The sequence below is a fragment of the Aspergillus bombycis genome (assembly GCF_001792695.1).
Source record: "Aspergillus bombycis strain NRRL26010 chromosome Unknown contig00063, whole genome shotgun sequence".
NCBI lineage: Eukaryota > Fungi > Ascomycota > Eurotiomycetes > Eurotiales > Aspergillaceae > Aspergillus > Aspergillus bombycis.
This window is the reverse complement of record NW_019170065.1, coordinates 127525-153325: the sequence shown is the minus strand read 5'-3', so window position 1 is coordinate 153325 and position 25801 is coordinate 127525. Positions and strand designations below refer to the sequence as shown.

The 25801-nt window shown below is 49.8% G+C and overlaps 14 protein-coding genes across 14 annotated transcripts; 6 read left to right on the top strand and 8 right to left on the bottom strand.

The window, feature by feature from the left end:
• Window positions 1–74: 74 nt before the first annotated feature.
• Window positions 75–944, bottom strand: ABOM_005974 (uncharacterized protein; the record flags this gene model as incomplete). Its single annotated transcript, XM_022533103.1, has 1 exon — window positions 75–944. One exon carries the CDS (start codon window positions 942–944, stop codon window positions 75–77), a length of 870 nt encoding a protein of 289 aa, XP_022387641.1.
• A 544-nt stretch (window positions 945–1488) lies between these two features.
• Window positions 1489–2476, top strand: pdx1 (putative pyruvate dehydrogenase complex component Pdx1; the record flags this gene model as incomplete). The annotated part of the gene is made up of 2 exons (XM_022533102.1): window positions 1489–1567; window positions 1680–2476. The coding sequence occupies 2 exons, from the start codon at window positions 1489–1491 to the stop codon at window positions 2474–2476; spliced, it is 876 nt and encodes a 291-aa protein (XP_022387640.1).
• An 896-nt stretch (window positions 2477–3372) lies between these two features.
• Window positions 3373–4493, bottom strand: ABOM_005972 (aldo/keto reductase family protein; the record flags this gene model as incomplete). Its single annotated transcript, XM_022533101.1, has 3 exons — window positions 3373–3835; window positions 3884–4292; window positions 4367–4493. The coding sequence occupies 3 exons, from the start codon at window positions 4491–4493 to the stop codon at window positions 3373–3375; spliced, it is 999 nt and encodes a 332-aa protein (XP_022387639.1).
• A 598-nt stretch (window positions 4494–5091) lies between these two features.
• ABOM_005971 (alpha/beta fold hydrolase) lies at window positions 5092–6156 on the top strand (the record flags this gene model as incomplete). The annotated part of the gene is made up of 1 exon (XM_022533100.1): window positions 5092–6156. The coding sequence occupies one exon, from the start codon at window positions 5092–5094 to the stop codon at window positions 6154–6156; it is 1065 nt and encodes a 354-aa protein (XP_022387638.1).
• A 1095-nt stretch (window positions 6157–7251) lies between these two features.
• On the bottom strand, window positions 7252–9291 carry ABOM_005970 (fizzy-related protein; the record flags this gene model as incomplete). Its single annotated transcript, XM_022533099.1, has 4 exons — window positions 7252–8016; window positions 8070–8650; window positions 8709–8836; window positions 8939–9291. Coding segments are annotated over 4 exons (1827 nt in total), but the record flags the coding sequence as incomplete, so codon positions are not given.
• A 1956-nt stretch (window positions 9292–11247) lies between these two features.
• Window positions 11248–13043, top strand: ABOM_005969 (M18 family aminopeptidase; the record flags this gene model as incomplete). Its single annotated transcript, XM_022533098.1, has 6 exons — window positions 11248–11323; window positions 11389–11450; window positions 11500–11601; window positions 11680–11815; window positions 11868–11960; window positions 12016–13043. The coding sequence occupies 6 exons, from the start codon at window positions 11248–11250 to the stop codon at window positions 13041–13043; spliced, it is 1497 nt and encodes a 498-aa protein (XP_022387586.1).
• Window positions 13044–13519: 476 nt separating this feature from the next.
• On the top strand, window positions 13520–14601 carry ABOM_005968 (DSC4 family protein; the record flags this gene model as incomplete). The annotated part of the gene is made up of 2 exons (XM_022533097.1): window positions 13520–13734; window positions 13824–14601. 2 exons carry the CDS (start codon window positions 13520–13522, stop codon window positions 14599–14601), a joined length of 993 nt encoding a protein of 330 aa, XP_022387587.1.
• A 320-nt stretch (window positions 14602–14921) lies between these two features.
• Window positions 14922–15961, bottom strand: ABOM_005967 (ATP-dependent Clp protease proteolytic subunit; the record flags this gene model as incomplete). The annotated part of the gene is made up of 5 exons (XM_022533096.1): window positions 14922–15346; window positions 15433–15574; window positions 15642–15667; window positions 15724–15742; window positions 15803–15961. The coding sequence occupies 5 exons, from the start codon at window positions 15959–15961 to the stop codon at window positions 14922–14924; spliced, it is 771 nt and encodes a 256-aa protein (XP_022387592.1).
• A 235-nt stretch (window positions 15962–16196) lies between these two features.
• On the top strand, window positions 16197–17486 carry ABOM_005966 (uncharacterized protein; the record flags this gene model as incomplete). Its single annotated transcript, XM_022533095.1, has 1 exon — window positions 16197–17486. One exon carries the CDS (start codon window positions 16197–16199, stop codon window positions 17484–17486), a length of 1290 nt encoding a protein of 429 aa, XP_022387593.1.
• A 173-nt stretch (window positions 17487–17659) lies between these two features.
• On the bottom strand, window positions 17660–18934 carry ABOM_005965 (4-nitrophenylphosphatase; the record flags this gene model as incomplete). The annotated part of the gene is made up of 5 exons (XM_022533094.1): window positions 17660–18328; window positions 18391–18482; window positions 18556–18624; window positions 18726–18747; window positions 18830–18934. Coding segments are annotated over 5 exons (957 nt in total), but the record flags the coding sequence as incomplete, so codon positions are not given.
• A 633-nt stretch (window positions 18935–19567) lies between these two features.
• On the bottom strand, window positions 19568–20914 carry ABOM_005964 (replication factor C subunit 2; the record flags this gene model as incomplete). Its single annotated transcript, XM_022533093.1, has 4 exons — window positions 19568–19732; window positions 19783–20589; window positions 20654–20732; window positions 20790–20914. 4 exons carry the CDS (start codon window positions 20912–20914, stop codon window positions 19568–19570), a joined length of 1176 nt encoding a protein of 391 aa, XP_022387595.1.
• Window positions 20915–21278: 364 nt separating this feature from the next.
• On the bottom strand, window positions 21279–22621 carry ABOM_005963 (putative protein transport membrane glycoprotein Sec20; the record flags this gene model as incomplete). Its single annotated transcript, XM_022533092.1, has 3 exons — window positions 21279–21922; window positions 21974–22221; window positions 22308–22621. 3 exons carry the CDS (start codon window positions 22619–22621, stop codon window positions 21279–21281), a joined length of 1206 nt encoding a protein of 401 aa, XP_022387588.1.
• A 934-nt stretch (window positions 22622–23555) lies between these two features.
• ABOM_005962 (mitochondrial 54S ribosomal mL53 domain-containing protein) lies at window positions 23556–23876 on the top strand (the record flags this gene model as incomplete). Its single annotated transcript, XM_022533091.1, has 1 exon — window positions 23556–23876. One exon carries the CDS (start codon window positions 23556–23558, stop codon window positions 23874–23876), a length of 321 nt encoding a protein of 106 aa, XP_022387589.1.
• A 441-nt stretch (window positions 23877–24317) lies between these two features.
• ipp1 (inorganic diphosphatase IPP1) lies at window positions 24318–25410 on the bottom strand (the record flags this gene model as incomplete). The annotated part of the gene is made up of 5 exons (XM_022533090.1): window positions 24318–24459; window positions 24515–24598; window positions 24657–25000; window positions 25059–25178; window positions 25234–25410. 5 exons carry the CDS (start codon window positions 25408–25410, stop codon window positions 24318–24320), a joined length of 867 nt encoding a protein of 288 aa, XP_022387590.1.
• Window positions 25411–25801: the final 391 nt, after the last annotated feature.

Sequence of the window (25801 nt, the reverse complement as noted above, 5' to 3'; positions counted from 1 at the left end):
ACAGTATTAGATACTTTCAGAATGAATGTCAGAATCCGCTGGCTCACAGCGGGCTAAATCGATCACCCAGTCATCTAACGCCTGAAAGTGACCGGGTTACCAATCACAAGAAAGTCTTGCGATACAAATCCCGCGGAATCCATCCTCATAACACCTTTTTGGCCTTCCACTTCCAAGAGGATGAAGTCTTCTTGTGTGAACAACTGCCGGACAGATCGGAATAGTCTCCAAAGGAGCATACTCGTCTTCTTCAAAGGCGCTTTGAAGAAGCTCACGTTCCCATTTTGAGCGGCCTCCGCCTGCTGCATGCGAGTGACAGAGTCATGCGTCACAACTAGCCGACGAGAGAACGCTATTTGATGAGGTAAAGCATCGAACTCAAATGGCTTCCTGAAAGGAATGAAGCTCCGAACAGTAAAGCGGAGATGGGTCTGTCCGTTAGATTGAACGGCATTGACTGTTTTGATCAGCCGTCCAGTTTTGAAAAGGAACACGGTACCCATGACGCTCATCATGACACAGATACCACCAAAGAGAGCCTGCTGCCACATTGGGAGAGGTATTATCGGATCGCGAAAGACAACATTAGAGTTGTACACGGAGTAAGCGAAGCAAAATGCTGAAATGCCGTAGGCGCCTAGAACATAGCTGCGATGTGATGGCGCTTGGAAAAGTAATACTTGTCCTTCTTTTGCGACTTTTCGTTCTAATTTTCCGAACCCCTCTGCTCGTCGTCCAGCAAATTTCAGACTTTGCTCGGTTTGTGGGGGCGCTTTGAATTGGGGAGGGTTATATTGGGGCTTGACTTTGACTGCGGCCTTTGTTCGAACAGCGCTTGAAGTGAAATATCTCCATGTTGGGCTTGACACCGACGATCCGGGGGTTATGAAGGTCCTGGGACACTGCGGCGAGAATGCACGGAAAGCAAAAGATCTTGCAAACATTATGGTACCTAGTTCAAGGCACACGGTCAATTAGCATTAGAATATGTAGGAAGGATCAGATACGAGGTGGAAATCGCTGAATGCCGGGCGGGCATTGGGCTCCGACATTCCATACAGTCTAGAGCTAGGCAATTGAAAGGAACGCATAGGAAAAATGAACTTACCGATAGTTCAATGGAGAACTCCGATAGCTCTCAGCAACAATGACGGACTTGGAATCCGGTCCTCTCCGCGGCAGAAAAATGTTCCCGTCCGGGCGGCCGGTGAAGCTCCCAACAACCTCAACGTCTCTACAAGGTCAGTCTCAGCTTTTGCAGTAAAATCCAGCGTTTATGTCTTCTTACAATTAGCTTTAGATCGCGATATCGCCTCAAGTCACACGATCCACTTGGGATTCCGTGCGGCCCCATCGACGTGGTGGTGGGTTCTTGATCGTTCCTGTCCCTAGTCCGCCGAATCCAATTACAGCGCCACGGGAGTATCATACGACCGGAGAAAGCACACGACCCAGATTTCATAAAGAGTGATCTTTGTATACCCAGAAATGGCCTCCAGCTTCACTGTGCGTCAAATTCCGGCCGTGCTCGCCAGACGGCAACCACGCGTACTCGGTACCACAAGACGTAAGTTGCCCGCGGGATATCCAAATGAGGGAGATTCTTTCGCAAAGGCGCCTGGGGTATATACAACTTCTGGGACATGTACGCTGACATCGCTTTTGACCGCATTATCTAGGCCTGGCATCTTCTTCTGCCGTCCAGACCCAGAACCCCGCCTACCCGCTGTACCCATCCGTTATCCAGCTCCTTCACGAGAAGGGCATTCCAGAATCGGAGGTTTCGAAGATCCCGGCGTCTGGTCCCAAGGGCCGTCTTCTCAAGGGCGATGTGCTCGCCTACCTCGGCTCTATCCCGGCTGGTTATCCCGCCACCCAGCAAGCCCGGTTTGATAAGCTTGCCCACCTCGATCTGAGCAACATCAAGATCGCCGCGCCGCCCAAGCCCGCTGAGCCACAGCCAGTGGCCGAGGAGTCAGTTGCTAGACCCCCACCAACTACCTCCGTAGCCGTCTCGATTTCCCTGGCTACTGTCCTGTCCGTCCAGAAGAAGATCCAAGAGACTTTGGGTGTTAACGTGCCCCTTGCGACATTCCTCGCCCGTGCTACCGACCTGGCCAACGACGACCTCCCCCGTTCATCTCGCGAGAAGCAGTCCGCCGACGAGCTATTCGAAGAGGTTCTCGGTGCAAAGCCCATCCAGACATCCCGGGGCGATTACTTTCCTGAGTTGAACGCAGTGGAGGCGCCCTCCGCCGCTCAGCCGGCCAAACCCGTTAAGGAAGATATCATCGATATTCTTAGCGGCAAAGTCTCTAAGGCCGCTTCCCGGCCCTCAGGGGTGGAGTCTCCGGCTGGTAACGCCGCCAATGTCTTCAGTCTGACTGTTCCTGTTGAAGAAGAAAAGAGGGCCAGGGTTTTCTTGGACCGTGTCAAGGCTCTTTTGACGGTTGAGCCTGGAAGACTAGTTCTATAAATCTTCTATCCATATTGTGAGTTCTAAGAGAATGTGTAGAACTATGTCATCGGATCATGTGGGCTAATCTTCCATAACCAGTGTAGCATAAGTAATGAATCGTTCTCAATTGGGTTTGGGACGTATCTCCAATCTAGAGATCATCGGAGGTTGTGTTTTTATATCATATATACACCTATACGAACCGGAATTTTTCTACTGATCTGAACTAAATTTCCTTGTCTGGATGCCACTGCTTTAGTAAGGGTACTCCGCGCAGTGTTCAGTGAGCATAGTGCATCATAGGCTGTAGCTCAGTGGGTATTCAGTGGCTACCCTAGTATTCCATGGCCGTCTCTGTGGGTATTTCTGAAATCTTCCCACGCCCACTTACCCCAATAACGTGATGCAGGAAAGGAGCCGGTGCTGGAGAACCAGTCGTCTTCTACGTGGAGACGTCTTGAACTGGACAGTAGACAGTCGATGATTATTGTTAAACATGCCAGATGCTGTTGAATCTAAAACTCCACGTCTTTCTATATCTCGAAAGGACATCTGTTTCCTCAAATAAATGTAGTTTACCTGTTACTGCCATGTTACTCCTCTTTGCTGCTGCATAGTTAGGGCTGATCCTTTTTCGAATCTCCAGTTGTTTTTTTCTTGTGATAAAGCTCTGTGAGAATTGCATTATTATATCTAATGTAGTTTCTTAGGGGCTCTTGAAAGGATAAAACTAGATAGTTTGCTGTGTCCACGATATACAAGCACCACTTCATATGGAATCTACATTCTATACAACCCGCCTGCTTATAGGGAAGCAACAGGGTGACAATATGAGCTTTAAAAGCAAAAGTTTGCATAAACACATACAGTCTTAATTATGGTACGCTAACCAGCTCAGATACAACGGTCATAGCCTATGTATTAGTCGGAATGATCTCGGGGTATCGTCCACCAGCTGGAGTGAACTTCACCAAAATCGCATCAATCTCCGCCATCTCTTCATCCGTGATGTCGATAAGCTGGCTGTTCTCCTTCACTCGCTCCGCTGTTGTCGCACCGGGAATTGGAATAATAGTTGGCATCCCCGGACGCCTTGATAACATTCTCGTCCAGTTGATAGCCAGCTGTGCTGGGGTGCAGTCCTTTTTCTTCGCCATCTCCTCTACCTTCTCGACCAGGTGCAGGTTTTTCTCAAAGTTACCCTGCTGGAAGCGAGGGAAGTTGAAGGAAAATAACAATGAGTCCTTTGGGAGGTCGTCAAACTTCTTGAACTGGCCGGTTAACATGCCTCTGCCAATGGGTGAGTAGGCGACGATTGGGATCCCATATTGGGCGCATGCCGCTGCGACGCCATTCTCCAAGATGTCGGTAGTGAACCTGTCTCAGTCAACATGTGCGGCCATGGAATCGATTTAAATAACTTACAAGGAGAGTTCGGCCTCTACCGCCACCACCTTGGTGTGTTTAACGGCTTCATGGATAGTCTCAGCCCGCACTTCTGAGAGCCCAATCCCTCCGATCTTCCCAGTCTGGACATACTCTTTATCGATCAAATCAAAGATCACATCCATCGGCACAGTTGGGTCGCGGCGGCCGAACTCAAATATGTCGATTTTTTGCTTGCGGCCCTTCAACTGAGCGATACAGTCATCTAGGCTTCTGCGTGTGTTCTCCGGCGAGGCGTCGACCTGGTGAGTTTGGGGGTTTATACCACCCTTGATGTTCAGAATGATTTTGTCGGCATCTTCCGGATATTTCTCGAGGTACCGTTCCAAGAGCACAAGACTGTTGTAATCCGGGGGTCCATAGAATTCGGCACCATTCCAACAGTTACCTGGAGTCACAAAAACTTGTTACCATGGAGAAAACAGGACTAGCCGGCTACCTGCCGAGCAATCAATTACATACTTCCACTATGTATTGCGGCGCGCATAGCCTCAAAGGCCTGCTGCTGAGACGGTGGCGTCGCTCGCCAAGTCAATCCCATCAGACCGAAGCCAATGGGGCCTACTTCCTTGCCAACAATCTCGGGCATCTTTGTCCAGTGAGGTGCACGCTGACGAAACTTTGAAGTCACTGCAATTTGTGATGATGGGTTTCAATACCATTTCGACGGCCATGTCCTCATTTTTAAATCTCAGAGTGGCCCCCAATTCAACACCAGAGCGAGGAGTTAACGGTGTTTGACCGGCGTTGAGTATAAGGTGCATAATCCCGATGCTTAATCCCGAGAGATTGACATCCATTTCCGGCCGACAAGGCGAACGACGTATCGGCGTCAGCACGGAGCAGGACATGATAAGACTGACTTATGGAGTGTGACTCGTAATAATACTTGCCATAGTTAGCGATTGGTGGAGTGCACTTAATAAGAAGTTGTATTGGATCATGTTTCACGATGCTGTGGGGGGAAGTGCTTACCTAGTAGTACTCCGTATTCCTATAGATTTAAATATCTCACCCCACCTGATCGCCCCCATTTTGATCTTCCCCAAGACTTCTGACCGTCGAGGGGACAACACCCAAGTAGCCTCCTGTATCTACGACCATCAAACAAGCAACGCAGAACGATCGACGTCTCACAGATCCGCGGGAATCTAGACTCCCGATTGAAAGTACGGTCATCTATCACCATGGTAGCCATCACAGACCACAATGTCGTCTACGCAGGCGACAAAAAGATTCACTATCTAGCGGCAGGCCCTGTAAATGGCCCTCTGGTTCTCTTCATCCATGGCTGGCCAGGTACTGCAATCACCTGGAAGGCGCAAATCGATGCCTTCGCATCCGTCGGATTCCGCGCAATTGCCCCTGATATGCCAGGATACGGGCAGTCGACTGCCCGCCGCGTGGCCGACGACTACTGTCAGGAGGCCATCGTGGAGGGCATGATGGCGTTGCTAGCCGACACAGGCCGCGATGCAGCGATCTGGGTTGGCCACGACTGGGGTGCGGGCGTAACATCCTCCGTCGCGACGCAACACCCTGAAGTGGTTAAAGCGCTGGTGACCCTGTCGGTGCCATTCCATACTATCGAGCGCGGCTGGCAGGGTTTCCTTCCCTTTGTGAACCGCGAGCTCTACCCGGCGGACGAATACGAGTTCGGGCAGTGGGACTATATGAAGAACTGGGAGGAGAACTTCGAAAAGACCATTGAATGGTTCGACAGTGACATTGCAGGATTCTGCAAGGCTTCATTACAACCGGCCAAGGCCCCGGCTAGCCGCTTTGCCCAGGTGACTGCCACCGTGCGCAAAGCCGGCGGATGGATGGGCGGGATGCCAAAACCCCCAAGTGTGGACATGACAGGACCTCCGGTGCTCCCTCCAGAGGTCTTCGATTCGTTTGTTCAGGATATGCGGAGGACCGGCTTCTGGCCCGGATCTGCGTACTACCTGCACCATGCGCGGAATGCGGAATACAACGGGAAACGTGATGGGAAGCTGGATCAACCAGTCCTGTTTATCCATGACGTCAGAGATGTGGTGTGTGATACCATAACGTCTCGCCTGGCCGATCCAATGAGAGAGGCATGTAGCAATTTGACGGAGGTTACAATCGATGCAGGACACTTTGCGCAATATGAAAAGCCGGAGGAGGTACAGGCTGCCATATTCAGGTTCATTGTGGAAGAGCTGCCGAGTGAGTGGCCTGGATTCTGGACCGCCGGGTATACCAAGAAGAAGTCGGCTCTGTGAGTTATATCACACTGGAACCTTCTGTTGTGTCAGCACCGGGAGTGTATTAGGAATTGACTAGAACCCAATTCAATTAAGTTTAGGTTGTAGAAACCTTGGTATGATACTTAGATAAGGTATGTTCCGGTTAGTTCGATTGGAAGCTTATCCAGGGCCGGGGAGGGGCATAGTACTACTAGCAATATATGATCGGAGTTGTTTTGTCTGGAATGAAAAAGATGCTTCGCTGAATCTGAATATTCTTGGACAGGAAAATTGGCATTCGTTGGCACTAAATTGTTAAGCCAGCATTCTGTGAGGGATCGGGGATAGAATGGAAAGGTAGCCAGAGAGATGTTGCAAGGAAAATGGACATAGATAACATAGTAGCGCAGTACAACCCAATCAAAGCTACGTGACTCAGACTACGGTACATGTATACGCGCGCGTCTACTTCAAATCCACATTGGCAGATTTCATTCTTGTTATTTTTAGAACAATGGTCAACACTGCTTCACATTGCAAGTGTCTCCGGAGTGGACGAGACCCTGGAATATAGCGAACTAAACAACGCCTCGATTTAACAAGTCATCTCATCAATCCCGCCAGAAAGGAAAACGACGAAGAGAAAAAGATACATATAATGCGATCATGGCAAGATGAGAGTACTCGAGGCTTCCCCACCACATTTCCCAATGAGCAAACGCCGCTTACATTTAGTGCAAGGAGAGACGGGGGACTGGTTGCGAAAGGCTCGCGGCCTAGTAAAACAAGGTCGGTTAAATATAAATCAAAAGAAGTGGCGCAGAAACGCAGGCATAGTGGCGAAGGCGCGAATAACACGAATAAGGCCAACGGTACATGACAAAATATGTGATCAAATGCTGGGACACAAGCGCCTCGCAAATAAGCGCCTGTCAAATGCCGTAAACCCACAAAATGCGAGAGATGCCAATTAAACCCTGATAACCCTGCCCCGGACCGACCAAGGATATACCCAGGATTGAAACAACGCCAGATTCCGTGAACGCCGTGTCTAATGCATATCGAAAGCCCTTTGCAGGGTATGTTAAAGATGCCGTAGCACTAAGGTCATCAAATATATCGATCGTAATATCATCGGATGGTGCCCCATTCCGCCAACTTGCTGCCTTCACGCCCTTGGTCTCTCCCGGACCTCTTGTTAAAGATCTTCCAAAACCTCAAAGTCTCATCACCAGCGCCCGTAACCACCGTTTGGCCATCGGGGCTCATTGCCAGATACAGGACACGAAACGTATGTCCCGTTAATGATACGATCTGTTCCATACGTGGATACTTCCAGATTACAATCTGATTCTGACTGTAACCGTGTGTGCTGATGATTTCGTCGGAATTTTTCGACCAGGCTAGGTTGCAGACTTGACTCCCCGTGTCAACTTCCTTGATCAAAGATCCAGTGGAGGTATTCCAGAACTTGATAGTCCGATCGGCCGTTCCACCGCCAGAAGCAAGTAAATGATGCTGATGAGGTGACCAAGCAATCGCTTTGACAGCCGCAGTGTGGTCAGAAAATCGATAGAGGGGTGTCTCGTTTAATTTATCCCACACCAAAAGTTTGTTGTCGTTCCCGCCCGAAGCCAACTGACCGTCTTCTGTATTCCATCGGAGACCGCAGACTTCTTGCTTATGGCCAGAAAGTCGCCGAAGATACTGATCCGGAGAACGAACATCTCGGTGATAGATGAGGCGATCTCGCGAGCCGGATGTAAGGATATGATCATTCCAAGCCAGGGCGCCTACACGATTGGTATGGCCAATCATCGTTCGAAGACGACGACAGCGCTCCGCATCCCAGATCTGTACAAGTCCCTTCCCAGTCCCTATAGCAAGATGTGTACCCTGTCGCTCCGTTAGTCCCCGCGCCAATGCAGTGATATACTTTAATGACTCACTCGTTGAATCCAGTTCACGCTTGTGACGGTGTCGTCTCTTAGCTCACATAACTTAGTCACCGATCCGCTTTGCGAATTCCACATATAGACGGAATTTCCAAGGCCAACACCTAAAACGTTACTACTCCCCCAATCCACCAGATTTAGATAGAAATCATCTTGCAAGTCGGGTGCGTCCAGTACTTTGTATGGGACTTTGTTGACATAACGTGGTTGTTTGCGAGGGGTCTCAAGGATGCGTTGACTATCATAGCGGATCGGTGACAGACTGTAGAGCTCTGATCGAACATTGAGGTTGGGGCCATGTTGACTCCGGGGGGTTTTAGAAGGGGTAGGATGTCCAGATCCACGTGGGGAGGCGTAGTTGAAAAGGTTCTTGTGGGGTGTTGACGGCGTTATGCTTGCTGGAGGAAGATTTGACACATGCGACGGAGGGGTATGGGAGCGAGTCTTTTCATTGATACCATTACTGAGGCCCAGCAAAGGATCCGGTGATAATGAGTCCAGGTCAGCTTGCGGGACAGTACTACCAAACAGCTCGCTCCGCAGTACTCGCGAGTACATTCTGTTTGCTTCCTCCGCTGGAAAAGATGTTAGCCGATGTTTCACACTATAAGCGTGGAGAAGGTACGGACTAACTCTTTTGAAAATGAAGCTCCGAGTGCGGCGCACGCTTTTTCGATTTCGAAGGAGTAGAAGGACACCCGTCCTCGTGGAGCAAACTGTAGGTTGCTTGGAGGTCCTGCCCTTCCCGATTCGGGATGAATCTATATAGGAGTTTAGTAATAAATCGACCGGACATCCTAGACTAGGCGCAGAAGAACCATAGGACGACGGTAGGCTATTATGGGGGAATTGTCGTTACTGACCTGTCGCCATATACCCGCTGCCTTTTTCGACTGGGACTGGTTCCGGGTGTTCTCTCGCGGGGGCGCCCAGCGTCCTCGTAGTCCTTCAAAGCTTTCGCAAGCGCATCCGGGTCGATAGCCTCCGGACCGTTTCGGCTTTTCTGTTGCCTGCCTAGCGAATCAGGATAGAAAATGGTCTTTTTTGATGGCATGCTGGGCGGCGTCCTTGACCCAGGCGGGGATGCGAGGTTTAATGCATTGGCGGCACTTCCGGATGGTTTTGCACGTGAAGCATTTCTTGTTGCGCTGCGGGTGGCAACCGTATTTGTGTCGTGGATGTTGTCGCCCATCCTTCTGGCGGGGTGGTTGATCACGCCTGGTTCAAATGGCGGTCGAAGGAGGGATGGACTTTGGCCAACCGGGGGAATGCGACAGTCGCCAATGTCGGATCGCAAAGTGTATGGTGGTATATAGAAGCTCAATTGTGGAAGCGCTTGTGAGATGGTAGATTAGGAAGATATTTTGTGTTTCCTGTGAGTCGGATCACTTCAAGGCGCCTGTTTGGTGAATGAATCTGTTGACGATAGCCAAACCCTTCTCCGCTCCGAGCAATAATCCAGATCAACTAGAAACCAGGCGGCTTGAGAGAGCGACGATAGGTGAATAAATAGTACCTCTCACCAGACTTGGTGCTGATTGAAGATATTCAAGCAACTTGTGGAGGTCATTTGAGACGGACCCGACCACCGTCTGGTGAGGAATGGGATGTTGAAACAGCGCTGAAGGTTAGATCCAAGGGCTGGTGATGGGGCCCTCTTGGGGTGACGGAGTTTCGAAGGGGAATCCCTCCCAGTCACGCGTCGGCTGCGCTAATCCTATCTGGGTCGTAGGTGGCTGTCACGTATTTTTTTTACCCTCTTTGACTCGACTTCTTTCGCTTTCAGTTTGTCTCAAATTATTGTTCTCGGCTCGAATCTAGAAGAGACCGATCTTTCGCTTATGTTGTTAGTCTACAGTCCCTTCAAATTAATACGCTGTGGCGTTGTAGTTGTCCTTATGTAACCCTGAGACTGATTAGATAGATCATCCCGCGCAACATAGTGCACTGTTACCTGTACTACGGAGAACATGTTCTTGTTTACCCCACGACAACTACACTGTTTGCAAAGCCACTTAGCACGAGTAGTACCTCTAATGAACGGCCGATTTGTCTTTCCTTCTTTAATTATTATGATAGCGTCTTTCTGATCGGGCGACAAATTATTGATGTCTCCAAAAAACACGCGACTCGACCGACGCGACCGATTTCATGAATGATTGGATCAGCGTCCATCGATAGCTAATCCAGGTGCCACTTTTTCGGGCTTCCTCGCGACCGCCCTCCCATGACACGCGCCCTGAACGCGCGAGGGAAAAAGCTTGGACCACAGCATGAAGGAGAGTTTCCAGCCAAAGAAACTATCGCTTCTCCCTTTCCGCGTCGATCTCAGTGGACACCTCTGACCATAACGGCTTTCCACTGTCACTCTGGTTTCGTGTTCTCAAACAAAATCCTGGCCTCTTTTAATCTACTCCACACACTTATAAGGAATTGCTGAGCCTCCCCAAGCTCATCAAATCGGCCGTTCACTTATTATTAGTTGATCCTATCGATACTTTAGCCCCAACTACTAGTCGCCGATGTGCCCCAAGCTTGCTGCCCTTGTTGATTTCAAGAACCCCTCTATGCCATGCTATTAATTGTCTAATCGTCTATCGAACCGATCCAGGGTTGCTACTATAAAAGCTGTGAAGAGACACGTAGAGTATCAAGTACATATCGAATTTCTATAAATTCATGACGGGCACTGTGGTGGACCGTTATAGAGAAGTGTATAGGTTCGACCTGTCATGTTGCAGACATGACTCAGGGAGCCATTACGCATTGTTCATGTCTCATATGCATGGTATTTTGCTTCCTGTGCAAGAGAGGGTCTTCAGATGATTCCATGTCCCGTAACGACTACATACTGGTACTGCGCACTGTCAGGAGGCCGACCTGTCAAATCCGAAGCCAATATGACGAGTACGGTTTCTTGGTACAAGATGAAAGATGGAGGATACTGCGTATACGGAGTAGAGATACTAGTAGAGATACTAATACGTAGTGAGAGGATCAGTCTGAATCCGAATTAGGGTTGAGGGTGGTTCGGGCCCCATAAACCGAAGCTTAGTGCCTTACCGCCAAGACCAGCCATGATCTCATGCCATTAAACCAATTCTCCGTCTCCGCAATTTCGTCTCCAACAAAAACAACGACTACCTGGATCTAGCTCGCGGGGTACCCAAAAATGACCTCGAAACTCGCCCAAAATTTGAAGCAGCCGGCTCTGGACTTCTTGTCCTTTGTCAATGCCTCCCCCACCCGTAACTAGCTCCCTTCCTATTGTCGTTCTTGGTCCAGTGACTTGTCTAACTCGGGCCAAATTCAGCCTTCCACGCTGTCCAATCGGCAAAGGAACTTCTATCGAAGGCCGGCTTCCAGGAGATCAAGGTATGTGATTCCATCCCAGTGTTGACGAAAATACTAACTGCGCCTCCAGGAGAAAGATTCTTGGTCTTCCACTTGCCGTCCAGGTGGAAAGTATTACTTGACCCGTAACAGCTCAACCATTGTAGCGTTCGCCATCGGCAAGAAATGGAAGGTACATACACATAACACCCCGCACCTGCTCAGCTTTTCCCTCAAGACTGAAAAGCTAATATTTATTCATGATAACTAGCCTGGAAACCCGATTTCTATGATCGGTGCCCACACTGACTCTCCCGTGTTGAGGATTAAGCCTGTTAGCAACAAGCGCGGCGAAGGATTCGTCCAAGTTGGCGTAGAGACCTACGGAGGTGGTATTTGGCACACATGTAACGAAGCTTTCTATCCTCTTTCCGTGTGTTGCATACTAATGAGATCTAGGGTTCGACCGGGACTTGGGTGTCGCAGGCCGTGCTATGGTGCGGACCGGTGACGGCTCCATTGTGCAGAAGTTGGTCAAAATCGACCGGCCGAGTATGGGTTCCACGTAACATTAACTTTGATGATATGTGACTGACATCTTTCGCAGTTCTCCGGATCCCGACCTTGGCTATCCACCTTGATCGCCAGGAGACTTTTGCTTTCAATAAGGAGACCCAATTGTTTCCTATCGCCGGCCTTGTCGCTGCTGAGCTCAACCGCACTGCCGATTCTGCTGCCACCGGTGAAAAGGCCGCAGAAAATGGTGAAACAGAGAAAGGAGACTTCTCTCCACTAAAATCAGTGACCGAGCGTCATCACCCCTACCTGGTGGAGCTTATTGCTGCTGAAGCAGGAGTCAAGCCAGCCGACATCTTGGACTTTGAGATGATCTTGTTCGACACTCAAAAGTCTTGCCTTGGTGGCCTGCTGGAAGAATTCGTCTTCTCGCCCCGCCTGGATAACCTGAACAGCTCGTTCTGTGCCACTGTTGGACTAATCGACTCCGTTGCCGATGCGTCGGCTCTGGACGATGAACCATCCATTCGTCTCATTGCGCTATTCGATCACGAAGAGATCGGCAGCCGTACCGCGCAGGGAGCTGACTCCAATATACTTCCAGCAATTATCCGTCGCCTGTCTGTTCTGCCTTCTTCCACGTCTGGCAATGATGACTTGGCTACCGCCTATGAGGAGACTCTGTCGACGTCATTCCTCCTCTCTGCGGACATGGCTCATGCTGTTCATCCTAACTACTCTGCCAAGTATGAGAATGATCACCGGCCGGAGATCAACAAGGGTCCTGTGATCAAGATTAACGCTAATGCTCGCTACGCGACGAACTCCCCTGGCATTGTCCTACTTCAGGAAGTTGCACGCAAGGCAGCAGAAGACGGTGGAGAAGGCGTCCCTCTCCAGCTCTTCGTCGTTCGCAACGACTCCAGCTGTGGAAGCACAATTGGTCCAATGTTGTCCGCTGCACTCGGTGCTCGCACGCTGGACTTGGGTAACCCCCAGCTGAGCATGCACAGTATCCGGGAAACTGGCGGTACATATGACGTTGGACATTCTATTCGGTTGTTCACTAGCTTCTTCAAGCATTACGCGAACACGTCAAAGACAATCTTTGTTGATTGAAGAGCTGGTTACTTTTGTAGATAGGTATCTATAGTCTATAGAGTATTCGCTGTCTATAGTGCTCAGAAATTCCGTTGATGTCAGACCATCAATCAAGTCAATCAACATTCATCGAAAGTAAGAACATTATATGATGGCGAGAGGTCCTGCAGAAAGTAAATCCCGAATGAAGGTGTCAGAGGCTTTGACATAGGCAACCATGACAAAGGGCCATGCGACCATCACTAAAGCTACTGGGCGGAGTCGCAATGTGGAGCGTTAAGTGACTGGAGTCCATCGGAAATTTGGGGCAGCTGGGGGCCTTCGGACCGAGAAAGGCCCGCGCACATGACTCCCCATTATCGTCTCCCCCGACCATCACAGTCCATCTCGAGGATAGTGGCATCTCACCCTCCACAGGTCTGCAGTGGCGGCCTCTACCTGTTCATTCAAATCATCAGTTCATGTAGATGCCATTCATGCCCTCATGACCCCCTATGACAACTCCGGATGTCTATCGAGATGCGGAATACATCGCTGACGTATCCGGCATCCCGCATGGAAGCGTCGCGGACCTCATGGGGCCGCAATCTGGTGATGATGGCCGCTTCAAGAAACTGCAGTCGGCAACGAAAGTCGCCTTCATCGATCGCTTACTCCGCGATCTCGATATCTTGATTTACTGCCAGCTATCTGCACTGTATTACATGGAGTGAGTCCCGCCAAGCTGTTGGACTGCAGACGTCACTTCGGGCAAGCCCGCCAAGTGAAGCAGATGCTGACTGGGTTCTGCCTCCGTAGTTGCTCAATCATACTTTTCGCGATTCGTGCTATTGTGCAGCTGATATTCTTCACTCCCAAGGCACCTCCATTTGACCCCACACGGAATCAACCATTCATCGGGGCTATCTTCGCCAGTAATGTATTCTGTATGATCCACCACAAGTTTTTCGGTCAGCCGGAGGCTGGAGAAGCAACGAGAGGCTATCTCCACGGGGGATTATTGATAGACTTTATTGGACAAAAAGCGCCCGTCTCGGTAGCCCAGCTTCTACTGTCGGACTTGCTTGTGCTGTTCCTCGACCTGGTCATGCTAGGTCTGATTGTTGAACGGGTGAAGACGACTGAAGCGACTGCTCCTGTATCCACGATACCGGGTGTAATAGAGACACCCAGCGATCAGGATCATGATTCCGAGGAGCGCGGCGTTCTTCGGAACAGCTCGGCTCAGCCCTCCGGCGATGACATAGAGCTTAGTGAGATACGTCCACGCGATGAACATACAGGTCTTAGTACGGACGAGCAATTGGAGCGAACGGAGCTACTGGCGGATCCTTCAGAAGGCGGACGTATACCTGGCGCCAGGAATGGCCACGCCATGGATGCTTTTGCGTCAGGAGAGGCAGTGATCATGGACCTCGGTATCTTTAATATCATTCGGGATCAATGGCGTTATAGTCCGGCTGTGGCAAGACGAACTTCTGCTTATATGCCCTCTGACCAGACAGCTACTTTTCTTCGAGAACGCTTTGGACTGCAGGTCAACTCCGAGGGACGCCTCGAGAGGGTAGCGACATGAGCCGGTTTACTCCTTTTATCTTGTACGTATTGACCTTGGGTCCATACTGGCTGTAACACGTGTAAATATTATATCACTATATAACGAGTTCTGAACTCGACGTTCCAAATCTCTTGCATTGTATACACCTAGTAGCATCTAGGCGAGAGTGTTTGTCAAATCCGCTATACGATGATAACGAATCGAAAGGTATCAGACACAATCAGATCCACACTTGAACATAGCATCTGAGACAACAAAATCCATAACAAGTCATGATAATATTACATAGCGACAAGGGTATGCCATTCACCAAACAAGAAAACGAATAAAGACAACATCTAAGGAGTCGGTGGCTTCTCATCCCCTTCGCCCCCTTCCTCTCTTGACTTAATTCTGCGGTCCAGAATCTCATCGACAATACCCATCTCCAACGCCTCCCCAGCGCCCATGAAATAATCTCTCTCCATAAGTTTCTCAATCTCCTCCAGCGACAACTCCTTCTTCCCCGTCAGGTGACGCTTATAAATCTTATTCAGCTGCTCCCGAACCCGCAGGATCTCCTTTGCATGAATCGCAATGTCAGTCGCCTGTCCAAAGTACCCGCCCGACGGCTGGTGTATCATGATAGACGAATGGGGCAGGCAGTAACGTTTGCCGGGGTGGCCGCCGCAAAGAAGAAGGGAGCCCATCGATGCCGCCTGACCAACGCAGATGGTGCTCACGGGGGAGGCGATGTAGGTCATTGTATCGTAGATGGCGAGACCTGTCCAAGAGTTAGACCATTGCTATATCATCCAGCACTATATGGGATCCATAATGTAGCGTTGCCCGGGAATGGGAAACACGGACCCGCTGTGACCGAGCCTCCAGGGGAGTTGATATACAAGTGGATCGGCTTCTGGGGGTTATCGGCTTCCAGGAAGAGGAGCTGAGCGACGATAGACGCCGACATGGTTTCGTCTACTTCGCCGTTGAGACATATTATGCGTTCCTGGGGAGATCGGTTAGTGTGAGGCCGTTTTGGGGGTGGTGTGGCGTGTGAACTCTCGCATTGGTACCTTTAGAAGTCGGGAGAAGATATCATCTATGTGATGTGGTTAATACTGCTGGTTTTCTTCTTTTACGTTGGTGTCAACGTACATGTGTGCCAGCCTCCTCCCTGAGATATAGTTAGTCATACATTACCGCGATATGAGCAGGTGAGGTCAAAGGAACTTACTACTGTCTCTGTTATAAATGGTGTGGGAGTCCAGCCCCGCGGCGGATTGCCCTTTGATAGTGACGGGACAGAGCTGGTGAAACTCCGCGACAGCACCGGGGGGATAGAAGAACGAGGAAAGAAGCGACTAAGTCGCTGTAACGAACGTGCAGGGTTCATTCTGAGAAGAGTGTCTGCTGACAGACAGAGCTTTGTCACAATCAGGAAAAGAATGGAAGTGAAGACGACCGTACTCCGATCGCATCTGAGCAGAAGGTCCGCCGCCAAGCTTCGGAGCTTGAACAGCATGGATACGGTTTAGCGCCGCGGATAGTGGAGTTTGGTTTCTTTGGGTTTGGAAGGCTAACCAACTCTCTCTCACTTATCTGATCTGCTCTTCTTCGCGAAGCACACCATGGAGTGCCTCCACGGCCGTATTTCGTACGCCTCGTGGCGTTTGAGGGTCTTCCAACGGCTTTTCTTGTCCTCTTCGGAACTCAATGGTCGAAGAACCATCTCGAGACGTGTAATCGACCATCCAACCACTCCGACCGGATCACAATTCCAACACCCCGAATACCCAAAGGAGCCCGGTCAATATGATGACGCGGAGTCCACGGCCAGTGAAACAGAGGAGCCTCGACTCTCGCAAACCCTCCCCCAATCACCCCTCATGAAGACCGTGCACCCCAACCTCGAGAAGAAACACAAGAAGCGGGCCGCAAAACCTGAAGACCTGGAGGACCTCCGCCGGAACCCCTGGGCAATGGCCCTCGCCTCACCTCCACGGATGTGCTCCGCAACAGGGACACGCATTCCTAGGGCATTTCTGACCGACTGGGGGATGCTTAAACGGCCTAAATCCGACGGCCTATGGTTCATGCCCCTGGGGCTACTCAAAGATGAAGTGGCCGCTGCTGCTGCAGACCATAGATCGCAGCGAGCTGCCGGCGGTACATCTCTGCCGATACCCTATATGGACATGAGCATTCGGAACCTTGTGATACGACTCGTGGACCGTCTCCCGCTGTTGAAAAAATTGAATTCGGTTTTGGCGTCGCACGTGTACGGGACGAGGTCGCCTGTTGCGCGCATGTTCCCCTATCGGTGGAAACATCCACACGGCCCTTTTACTGTTCGGGAAGAGAAACAGATCATCTGGCGGGAAGATATGCCTAACTTTGTGCTGTCAAGAATGAGGGCGGATGTGGTCAAGCAACTTAAACAGGCCTGTAATAAGTATAAAAGACTGGATGCTACCAACCGCGTCTGGACGGCTATCGACCTTAATGAGTACTCCGAGGCGGCTATTCTGAAAGAGTTGAAGGGTGTGAAACCCTTCCCGCGCATGGAATGCGGTGCGGTGTTGGTTATGGGCACTCTGATTAACAGCCAGACGGGGGTGATTGAACCAGTCTCACAAGATAAGGCAACATCCAATGCTATGGGGACACTCCCTGAATATCTTATGTTGCCGCATCTCCCGTCCAAGGTACCTGTGTTCGAACTTGCGCAGCTCTTCTCTCAGAAGGAGTTAGAGGAGATCTGGGGTTATGATTCGCGTTTCCAGAGTCCAGCTTTGTATTTTAGACCGAATGACCCGATCACGGTTAATGCGATGTTGGCGCTGTGGAAGCTGAAGGGGTTTCTCAGGCATGATTCGGTTTGCGAGACTCCCGGTCCCAGTGATGAGTCGCAGTTATGATTATCTGAAGATAATTGCTCTGATATCTGAGCGCAAGGTTATGGTCAAGCTCTAAATCTTCTTTCCCTATACGGCGAACCAACTTCTATGTATCTATATGGCTTCCCTAACTATATCTATCGATAATGTATATCCCTCGCTCTCTTGCCTAGCACTCTAACTTTAATTTATCATCAGTTCGACCCCAAAAGATCTGAAAGCTTATCCAGATACGCTAAAGGCCTAGTAGGCCCCGTCTCGAAGTCCTCCTTACTGCTGACCCCAGTAAGGACTCCCAGTGTACCTCCAAGCTTTCCTTCCAGACCGAACCGAATATCAGTGTTCGCACGATCACCAACCATGCACGCACGGTTCCGGTCAAACTTAAATTTCCCCTCGATGGCATCCATCATCGCCTGATTGGGCTTACCCAACGAGACTGGCTCCTTGCCTAAGGCCATAATCAAAGGTGCACTCACAGAGCCAGCACCAAGGAAAAAGGTCCCCGAGCTCGGGAGAGTAGAATCGATATTCGTCGCAAGGAAGACAGCACCACGACGAACATAGTGAAACGCCAACGACAGCTTCAGGTAGTTGAGATGGAAGTCCAGTCCCACCAAGACCACCCCGACTTCAGGATCCAGCAGCTCCGGATCTCCCGCAGCAATGCGCTTATAGTCCTCAGGCGTTATGTCCCGGCGATACGCGGGATCAGTACCACCGATAAAGGGGACATTCTCTGAGCGCAGCTCCTGCTCAATACCTGTTTCACCCACGACGAAGACTTTGCGCTTGTTCTCTGGGAGCTGGAGGATGCGGGAGATGTAGATTGAGGCGCTGTATGAGGAGGAGAATATCTCTTCCTTTTCTTGTTGTCAGCCATCGTCTGCTTTGTGGGTAGGCTCCGGGTGTGGCTGATGTTTACCGTTGTGCTTGGGATCCCGAGGGAGTCGAGTTTCTTCTGGTAATCGGCGCGCGATTTGGTGCTGTTGTTCGTGACGAACACGACTTGCTTTCCTGGTTGAGACAAATGCAGTTCAGCCTTTGCGCTTGAATGTGTCTCACGGTGTTTCGGCCCTTGGGTGCATACCTCTGCTTCTCAACAGCTCCAGTGTCTCGTTAGTTCCGGGGAAGGTATGGTCGCCAGACCAGAGGACGCCTGTATAAATGGTCACTTTCAGCATTGCTATCACATCGGGCTAGATATCGAGGCATCGCGGGGTCTGGAAGAATGCGAAACTGAAGGTTCGGGATACCAACCATCACAGTCAAAGAGGAAGACCTGAAGCAGATTATTAGTCACTTTTCTACTCGCAATTTATCAAGTAAAACTGGAGGGAGAAAAATATAGAGTCAATGCTTACGTCGAACTTGTCTATGAACTCGCGGATTCCTTCACCGTCTCCGGTCAAATAGCGGGGTGATTCTGCCATTGCGGGGTATGTTCGAATAACTTCTGAAAGGGTGATCTGGAGTGTCTACTCTAGCAATTCTAGTTCTCTGCGGAGAAATGATATTTCAAGGGCTGCGAAAAAAAAAAAACAAAAAGAAAGGAAGTTTACAAAAGTTTGATACAAAAAGAGTCATTCCAAAACTGTTGAATGCTTGGCTCATCTGCCGGTGACGCTTCGGAGAGAATGGCGAGCGGGGCCGCACGTGGTTCTCAACTCAGGCACACCGTTCGCCTTATACGTAATCATAAACATTCTAGAACAAGTGCAAGCAGGTGGATGGGTGTTCATGTATATTATTTTGGCATAGGCTACCAGTTGACAATCCCTTCCTCCATCTCATGAAACCTCATACAGTCGTACCTCTTCGGTCTTTGCGCCCGAGAACAGAACCAACAGTTGCCGCGCTCTTCATTCAGCAGCGGAAACCTGTCCGGCTGAAATATCAGGACGAGCCATGCTCTGTTGCGCCCGTGCGCTGGTGGCTTCACAGCCTGAATCCACCGTTGCTTGGGGCCATAAGCTCGAATGAGGGAGTCCGACAGAGGGTTTCTGTCGGATAGTGTGATTAGAGTAGATCTGCGGGAGACATCCTCATACATATACAAATGAATGGCCATTGAGATTGTCTCTCATTTACCAATCTGGCCATTAGGCGCCGCCCAAGATACCGGAGATCTTCAGAGCCACGTCCAAAATTGACAGATGCTCGTCTGCACCGTCGACTAAGCGCTTATCCATCTCGGAGAAAACCATGACGATCTTGTTCTTCTGAATATCAGGGATGGCATCATTGTAAACCACTCGGCGGTAAAGCTTGCCCACTGTTAGCATCGCATGATGGAAAAGCTCATATAAGAACATACCTGTGCAAGCAGTTGTGTTGCACTCCACCCATCCGCAACAATATCCGTAGTTACTTTCGAGACTGCCTCGTAGGAAGAACCGATCTTCTTTGGTTGCATAGCTTGGACCAACTGGTCTACAACACTTTCTGGGATCACGCCAGCAATCTCCTCGACCATTCTCACAGTAATCACCTGTGAACTAACATCTGTCATCTGAGCATCTTCCCCTCCATCCTGTTTACCGCTGTTTCCGCTGGCTCCTACCAGCCTAGCTCCACTTTGCATATATGTGATTGCACGTCGCAAGTCACCATCGCTGCACTGAATCAGTTTGTCAACAACGCCATCCTCCAACTCCAGGTTCTCCAATTTCGCAATCTGTGCAAGTCTGTCGCCCGCAGCCGAGTTATCCAGCGGCTTGAAACGGAACTTGCTGCATCGACTGGCCAGTGGTTCAATAATTCGGGTAACGTAGTTACAAACAAGACAGAAACGTGTGATCTTGCTATAGGTTTCCATTGTGCGTCGAAGAGCAGATTGAGCATCCTGAGTCATGCTATCTGCTTCATCAAGGATAATGATCTTGAACGGTGGGCATGGGTATTTCTCGAAGTATGACTTGTCAACCCCTGTAGGGTGGCTGAGTTGTACTCTCGCAAAGCCCTTGACCTTCTCACGTACAATGCCAATACCACGTTCATCCGAAGCATTCAACTCAAGGATACGTGAACGATACAGAGCAGGTCCGAATAGGGACTTTGCGAGGGCGAGGATTGTCGATGTCTTTCCGGTACCGGGAGGTCCGTAGAAGAGCATATGAGGCAGCTGTTTTGGTTTCCAATCATGTTAATGGTCGACTTCGCTTGTCTCAGGTAGGGATTTAACACACGTTGGAGGCATGCAATGTCCGTTGGAGCACGTTTGTTGTATGGTCCTGGGCTGCGACATCATCTAGCGTCTTAGGACGGCTGAAAGAAATCGTTAACTAGATGCTTTTAGTAAGAACCACGGGAAATAGTACATACTATTTTTCAACCCATGGCTGTTGCTGTGCATGTTCCTCTTTTCCATCTGTCGGCTTCTGCTTCGAATTGCCTGATGCTGCTGCGGCCGCAGCACGGGCTTTATTGTTGAAAAAGTTGGTGGCCATGATATGCTACCCAGAGGCGAAGACCGAATTTGAAGGGGCTAAATCCAATTGTGCCAATTTGGTTGTTACCGATTATACCAGTCTCTCCCAGTAAAGCTCCCTGAAATGACGGCGGATGAACGTGTCGGAACGCGTCCCCACGTGATAAACGCGATTTATTGATGCCAAGACATTTATTGGTCTGACCAGACAATTTGGGTCTATGAAACATGAGAAGTAGACAACAACTCAAAGCTTCTTCCTAGCTTTCTTGAGGGCTGTCATCTCCAGCAAGAATAGAGAAATGGCTATGTTTCAATCACCGTCCTATACATGCAGCATTGTTGCTGTCGCAATCATTGATTATTCGTAAATTTTTAGCTACCTATAGCTCATCCTTCCTGTTTTCTAGTACTTCTGTAGCCTCATACATCCTCTTCTTCGTATTTCGAGGGAGCTCCGCTGGCCTCTGTTTTTCTTCTAGTGAAATGTCATCGATGTTGGTCTCATCAACCTCCTCTTCTTGTTCATTTTCTTCCGTTGGCTCCTCTTTAGATCCCACTTCATTGTCCTCAACCATGTTACCAATATGATCAATCATGCGGTCTTCTTTTGCCTCCGCAACTGGAGGTATGTCCCAGATAGCTTGGCCATCGGCGGTTTGAACATTCGCCTCGGTTTCAAGAGTTGGGACCACTGCCTCCTGGGCTAAGCTTGCGCTAGGAACAGCAGACGGAGAAGGTTGAACGGCTTTGCTGGATAGGCCAACCGCGCCCAAGATGGTGAATACGAACTTCGCTGCGAACCTTATCGGCAACCATACAAGCCACCACATGGGTCCGTATAATATCCGGCGAAACAGAAGCCATACAATGGTGCCGATTAGAATGTAGAACGCGGTTTCAAGATACCAGGTGTCAGACTTTTGCGAGCGAAGGAGCGAACCAACAAGGTTGCGTGACGATGATAGAAGGGTATCCAGGCTTGTGTAAGACTCTGAGAGCGATGAAAGCGCAGCAGTCGATTGCTCTGTAATATAATTAGTCAGAGCGAGAAATATCAGCAGAGGAGGAAACAGACCTAGTGTCTCTTGTGCGAATTGACTTCTAGATAACTCTGCCTGCATCAGATGATGCGTTCTCCGCAATGCCGCAGTAACATCACTTGACGAATTGAGCAAAACATCATCTTGTGTCAACTTCTCAGTCGACTCTCTCTTCCTTTCAGCGCTCTGTGATCTCGAAAATAGCGATTCCCTCTCTTTGCGCTTCGCGATCTCCGCATTCCGCTTCGCTTGTAACTGCGCATTTCGGAAGTCTCCTCTCGTTCTGGCATGAATCTATTAGCTTCATGTAGAAAAGGATAGCAGCCGTACATGTCGCACAGCACTGACAGTACGATATTGCCCACTCACCTTTTCAAGTCTTCCGCTAGTCTACCTGCCAACGCAACAACCCGTTCCCGCTCTAACTCCTTCTCGTTGTCCACACCTTTCCGTCTGCCTTCCGGGGCAGTTTCTAATGCTTCAACATCAACCTTCAAGACCTCCAAATGTACCTCTGCCTCTTTCAGCAGACTATGGATCTCGGTCCCTAATTCTAATCGAGCTTCGTCGCCCTGTCCAACGGCGGTCGTAAAGTTCCGCAATCGGGACACGAGAGGGTGGATCTGCGCCAGAGAGGTCGATAGCTCTTTTAGGCGAGCTTGAAGCGCGGATAAAGAAGACATTTTCAAGGTAGCATGCAGAGCGATGTTGTAATCATTCAGTAGTGTCGGATAAGGTTGATCTCACGAACCGAAAGGGAGTGTTCTAGCGGCCCAAATCTGCATATAATCGGATTTATTTGAGCCAGTCTTCTAGTGACCCTGCATTCACTACGGTAATCAAATAAAACGCAATTAAGCAACGGTTATGTTAGCAATAGACGACACTTCCATCAATACGGCCAATCTGGCTGCAGCGTCATCAGTCCAGGAACAATTGACTATATCCGAAAAAGAAGGCGGTGTTCAACTAGGAAGGCGGTCTATATGATCGCGCTGGTCAGAACTTGAGAATCCCGACCGTGGAAAAGGGCTTCGTCGCTGGTATAGTTCGATGATTATATCTCTACGAGTAATATACTTTATCGATCAAAAATTAACTCAAATAAAAGTCAGAACTATAGACATTGTAACATGATTTTTAAAAAAAAAAAAAATCAAAAGCAGTAATCTTTGGTTAGATACGACGTCTAAACTCTAAGCCATACAAAAGATACACAATTCAACAATGCAATTGATGGAGTGTTCAAATTATTCTGCCAGGTAAATCTTTAGTCAGAGACCGCTTGTTAAGACTAGATCATCCAATCAATGTTTGCATCTCCGTCAAACACTAAACATTCCTCCGCTTCCCGGTGTCTGGAGAAAGTCGAGGTAATTTTCTCGGGTCTGATATACAACCGCAAATACGCCGTCATTTCCCATCATTGACGTCGCAAAATCGAAGATATTTACAACATCGAGTTCCCTTGCTGCCAGAATTATACTCAGAAGCCAAAGTCGGGCGCAAACGTCAGTATCTAGCCAATCAATTATAGGACACCCGACTGATCTGATCCAACAGACCTCCAATTACCCAAGCTCTCCGACCTAACAAGATCGGGCCCAATTGTCCAAGATGACTATTCCTGTCCAGACGATCACCTCTCTCCGCACAAGCTTCAACCCATTCTCCAAGTCCGCCCGCCCATGCAGGCTTCTACTTTCTATCCTTCGCAATCCCAATACCGCATCGGCATCCAGCCCTACGCACATCGATATCAAGGTTAAGCAACTCCCCCGTGTCTCGACAGAACAGCCCGAGGTAACAGTGGCCTTCAAGGGAGGGAAGGAACTTAAAATCGAGGTCGGAAAGCGCCAGATGAAGATCGGCGATGTCATTGAGGAAATTGCGCGCGTGGGACGGGCTATCGAGCGAGAGGAGAGCTTGAAGGGTTAATCGAGTTTCTTGTACGCATATCCGTTATTATTATCGTGGTTGATTTTAGGTCCGCCTATGGCGCTTGGAGATCGGGACTTTTTGTACTTTTACGTTGCGGATGCGAAGCGGTTGAGTTACCGGGGAAGCTCATCGAAAGCATTATGATACCGTTACTTTGTGTATATACTACCTAGCCATTGAGGGATACCGCATTTATAGAAGTGCTTGTTTGCATTATGTAGCATCTTTATTTTGCGGAGTACATGGCGTGAGAGTCAAGTCTACGAACTATAAAACAACATCGCAAATACATCCGTTTGATGTTTAGCGGAGGTTGCATAGTAATACGGGCAAGACAAACAACGAAAAGAACGAGGAGATCAGGTAAAATTACGTGGACTCGCCCATGGGCTGAATCCAAAAATTGTGGGACTTTTATTTACTTTCGTTGGTATCAATTTACACAGCAGCACCAGAGATGAAGAACCACTTATCAACACTGCCATCAATAGGGGCAGGGGGGAGGTTCTCGCCCTTAGGGAGGTTGGCAACCTTGCCGGCGTCAGCACGGTCGGTGGAGTTCGCAACGGTGACGTTGGCGCTATAGAATCTGGTCAGCATGTCTAGCCTTCCCACGGTGGAGAATGTACACTTACGTGCTGATATCGCCCTTGGGAGACTTGCCAGTCATGAGCTTCTCCCAAGCATCAGCGCACTCACGGATAACATCGAGAGCGTACCTGATACGAGTATTAGACATCATACAAAAATTCAAATATGTGGGTCACTTAAACATACTTCTTGTTCTTGCACTCGCCGGAGAAAGCGAACTGGTTCTCGGGCTTGCCATCGGGGATCTTGTAGATACGGAACCACTCGTTGGTGGCGCGGAGGAGGCCAGGCAGGTGGCGCTCAACATCCTCAACGTCGTTAAGCTTAGGAGCCAGAGGGTCGTTGACGTCGATGACGATGACCTTCCAGTCGGTCTCTTCCTCGTCAAGCAGGGCCATCACACCAAGGACCTTGACCTGCTTGACCTGACCGGGGTAGCCGACAAGCTCACCGATCTCGCAGACATCGAGAGGGTCGTTGTCACCCTTAGCCTTGGTCTCAGGGTGGACAGTGTTGGGGTCCTCCCAGGTCTAAAGCAGACTGTTAGCAGGTAGAACCATGTGGCATCTTTAGCATTGCGAAACATACCTGAGGGAAGGCACCGTAGTTCCAGAGGTAACCCTTGTGGGGGAAGCAGTTACGGACGAAACGGAGCTTGCCCTTCTTGACATCCTGCTTGATGGGGTTGAGGAACTCCTCCTTGGAGATCTTCATACGTAATCAGCGCCCGTACTTTGCGATATTGAGTGTTTCTGCCCCATACCTCCTGCTTGGCGTTGGTCCAGCGGGGGATTTCAACGACCATGTTAAGGATAGTCTGCTCCTCGTTGGCGTAGAGAGGGATATCGTGGAAGGGAGAGACGGGCTGGCCATCCTTCTCAATGTAGACACGGTGAGCCAGGGTGTTGGCCTGGCCGATGTTGCGAACGGTGTAAGACATGGTGGGCGACTGCGGCGGGGTAGCGGACGAAGAAAAGTGTCGAGAAATTAAAGCAGCACGAGTTGTGGCGGACGAAGCCGAGGGAGCAACTCGAGGGGAAGGAGAGAAGGATGAAGGAGAGGAAGAAGAAGAAGAAGAGAGGAGAGAAGAGGGAGAGGAAGAGGAAGGAGGGGTGGCTTGTTTAGTGGGGGGAGCCAACGTTGCGGATGTGCGTGATACGCGGGCGACAATCGGAGAGGCGGTGGACAATCGGTTTAATGGAGCTGTGCGCAGTCTTGGAACGAGACTGGTGGATGACGATCCCAGGAACATTGGTTGCGGGAAAAGAAGGTGCAAGAACCCGTCTCTGTCGGCTCAATTGGAACTTTAAGTACCGGTGGTTCTGCTGTAC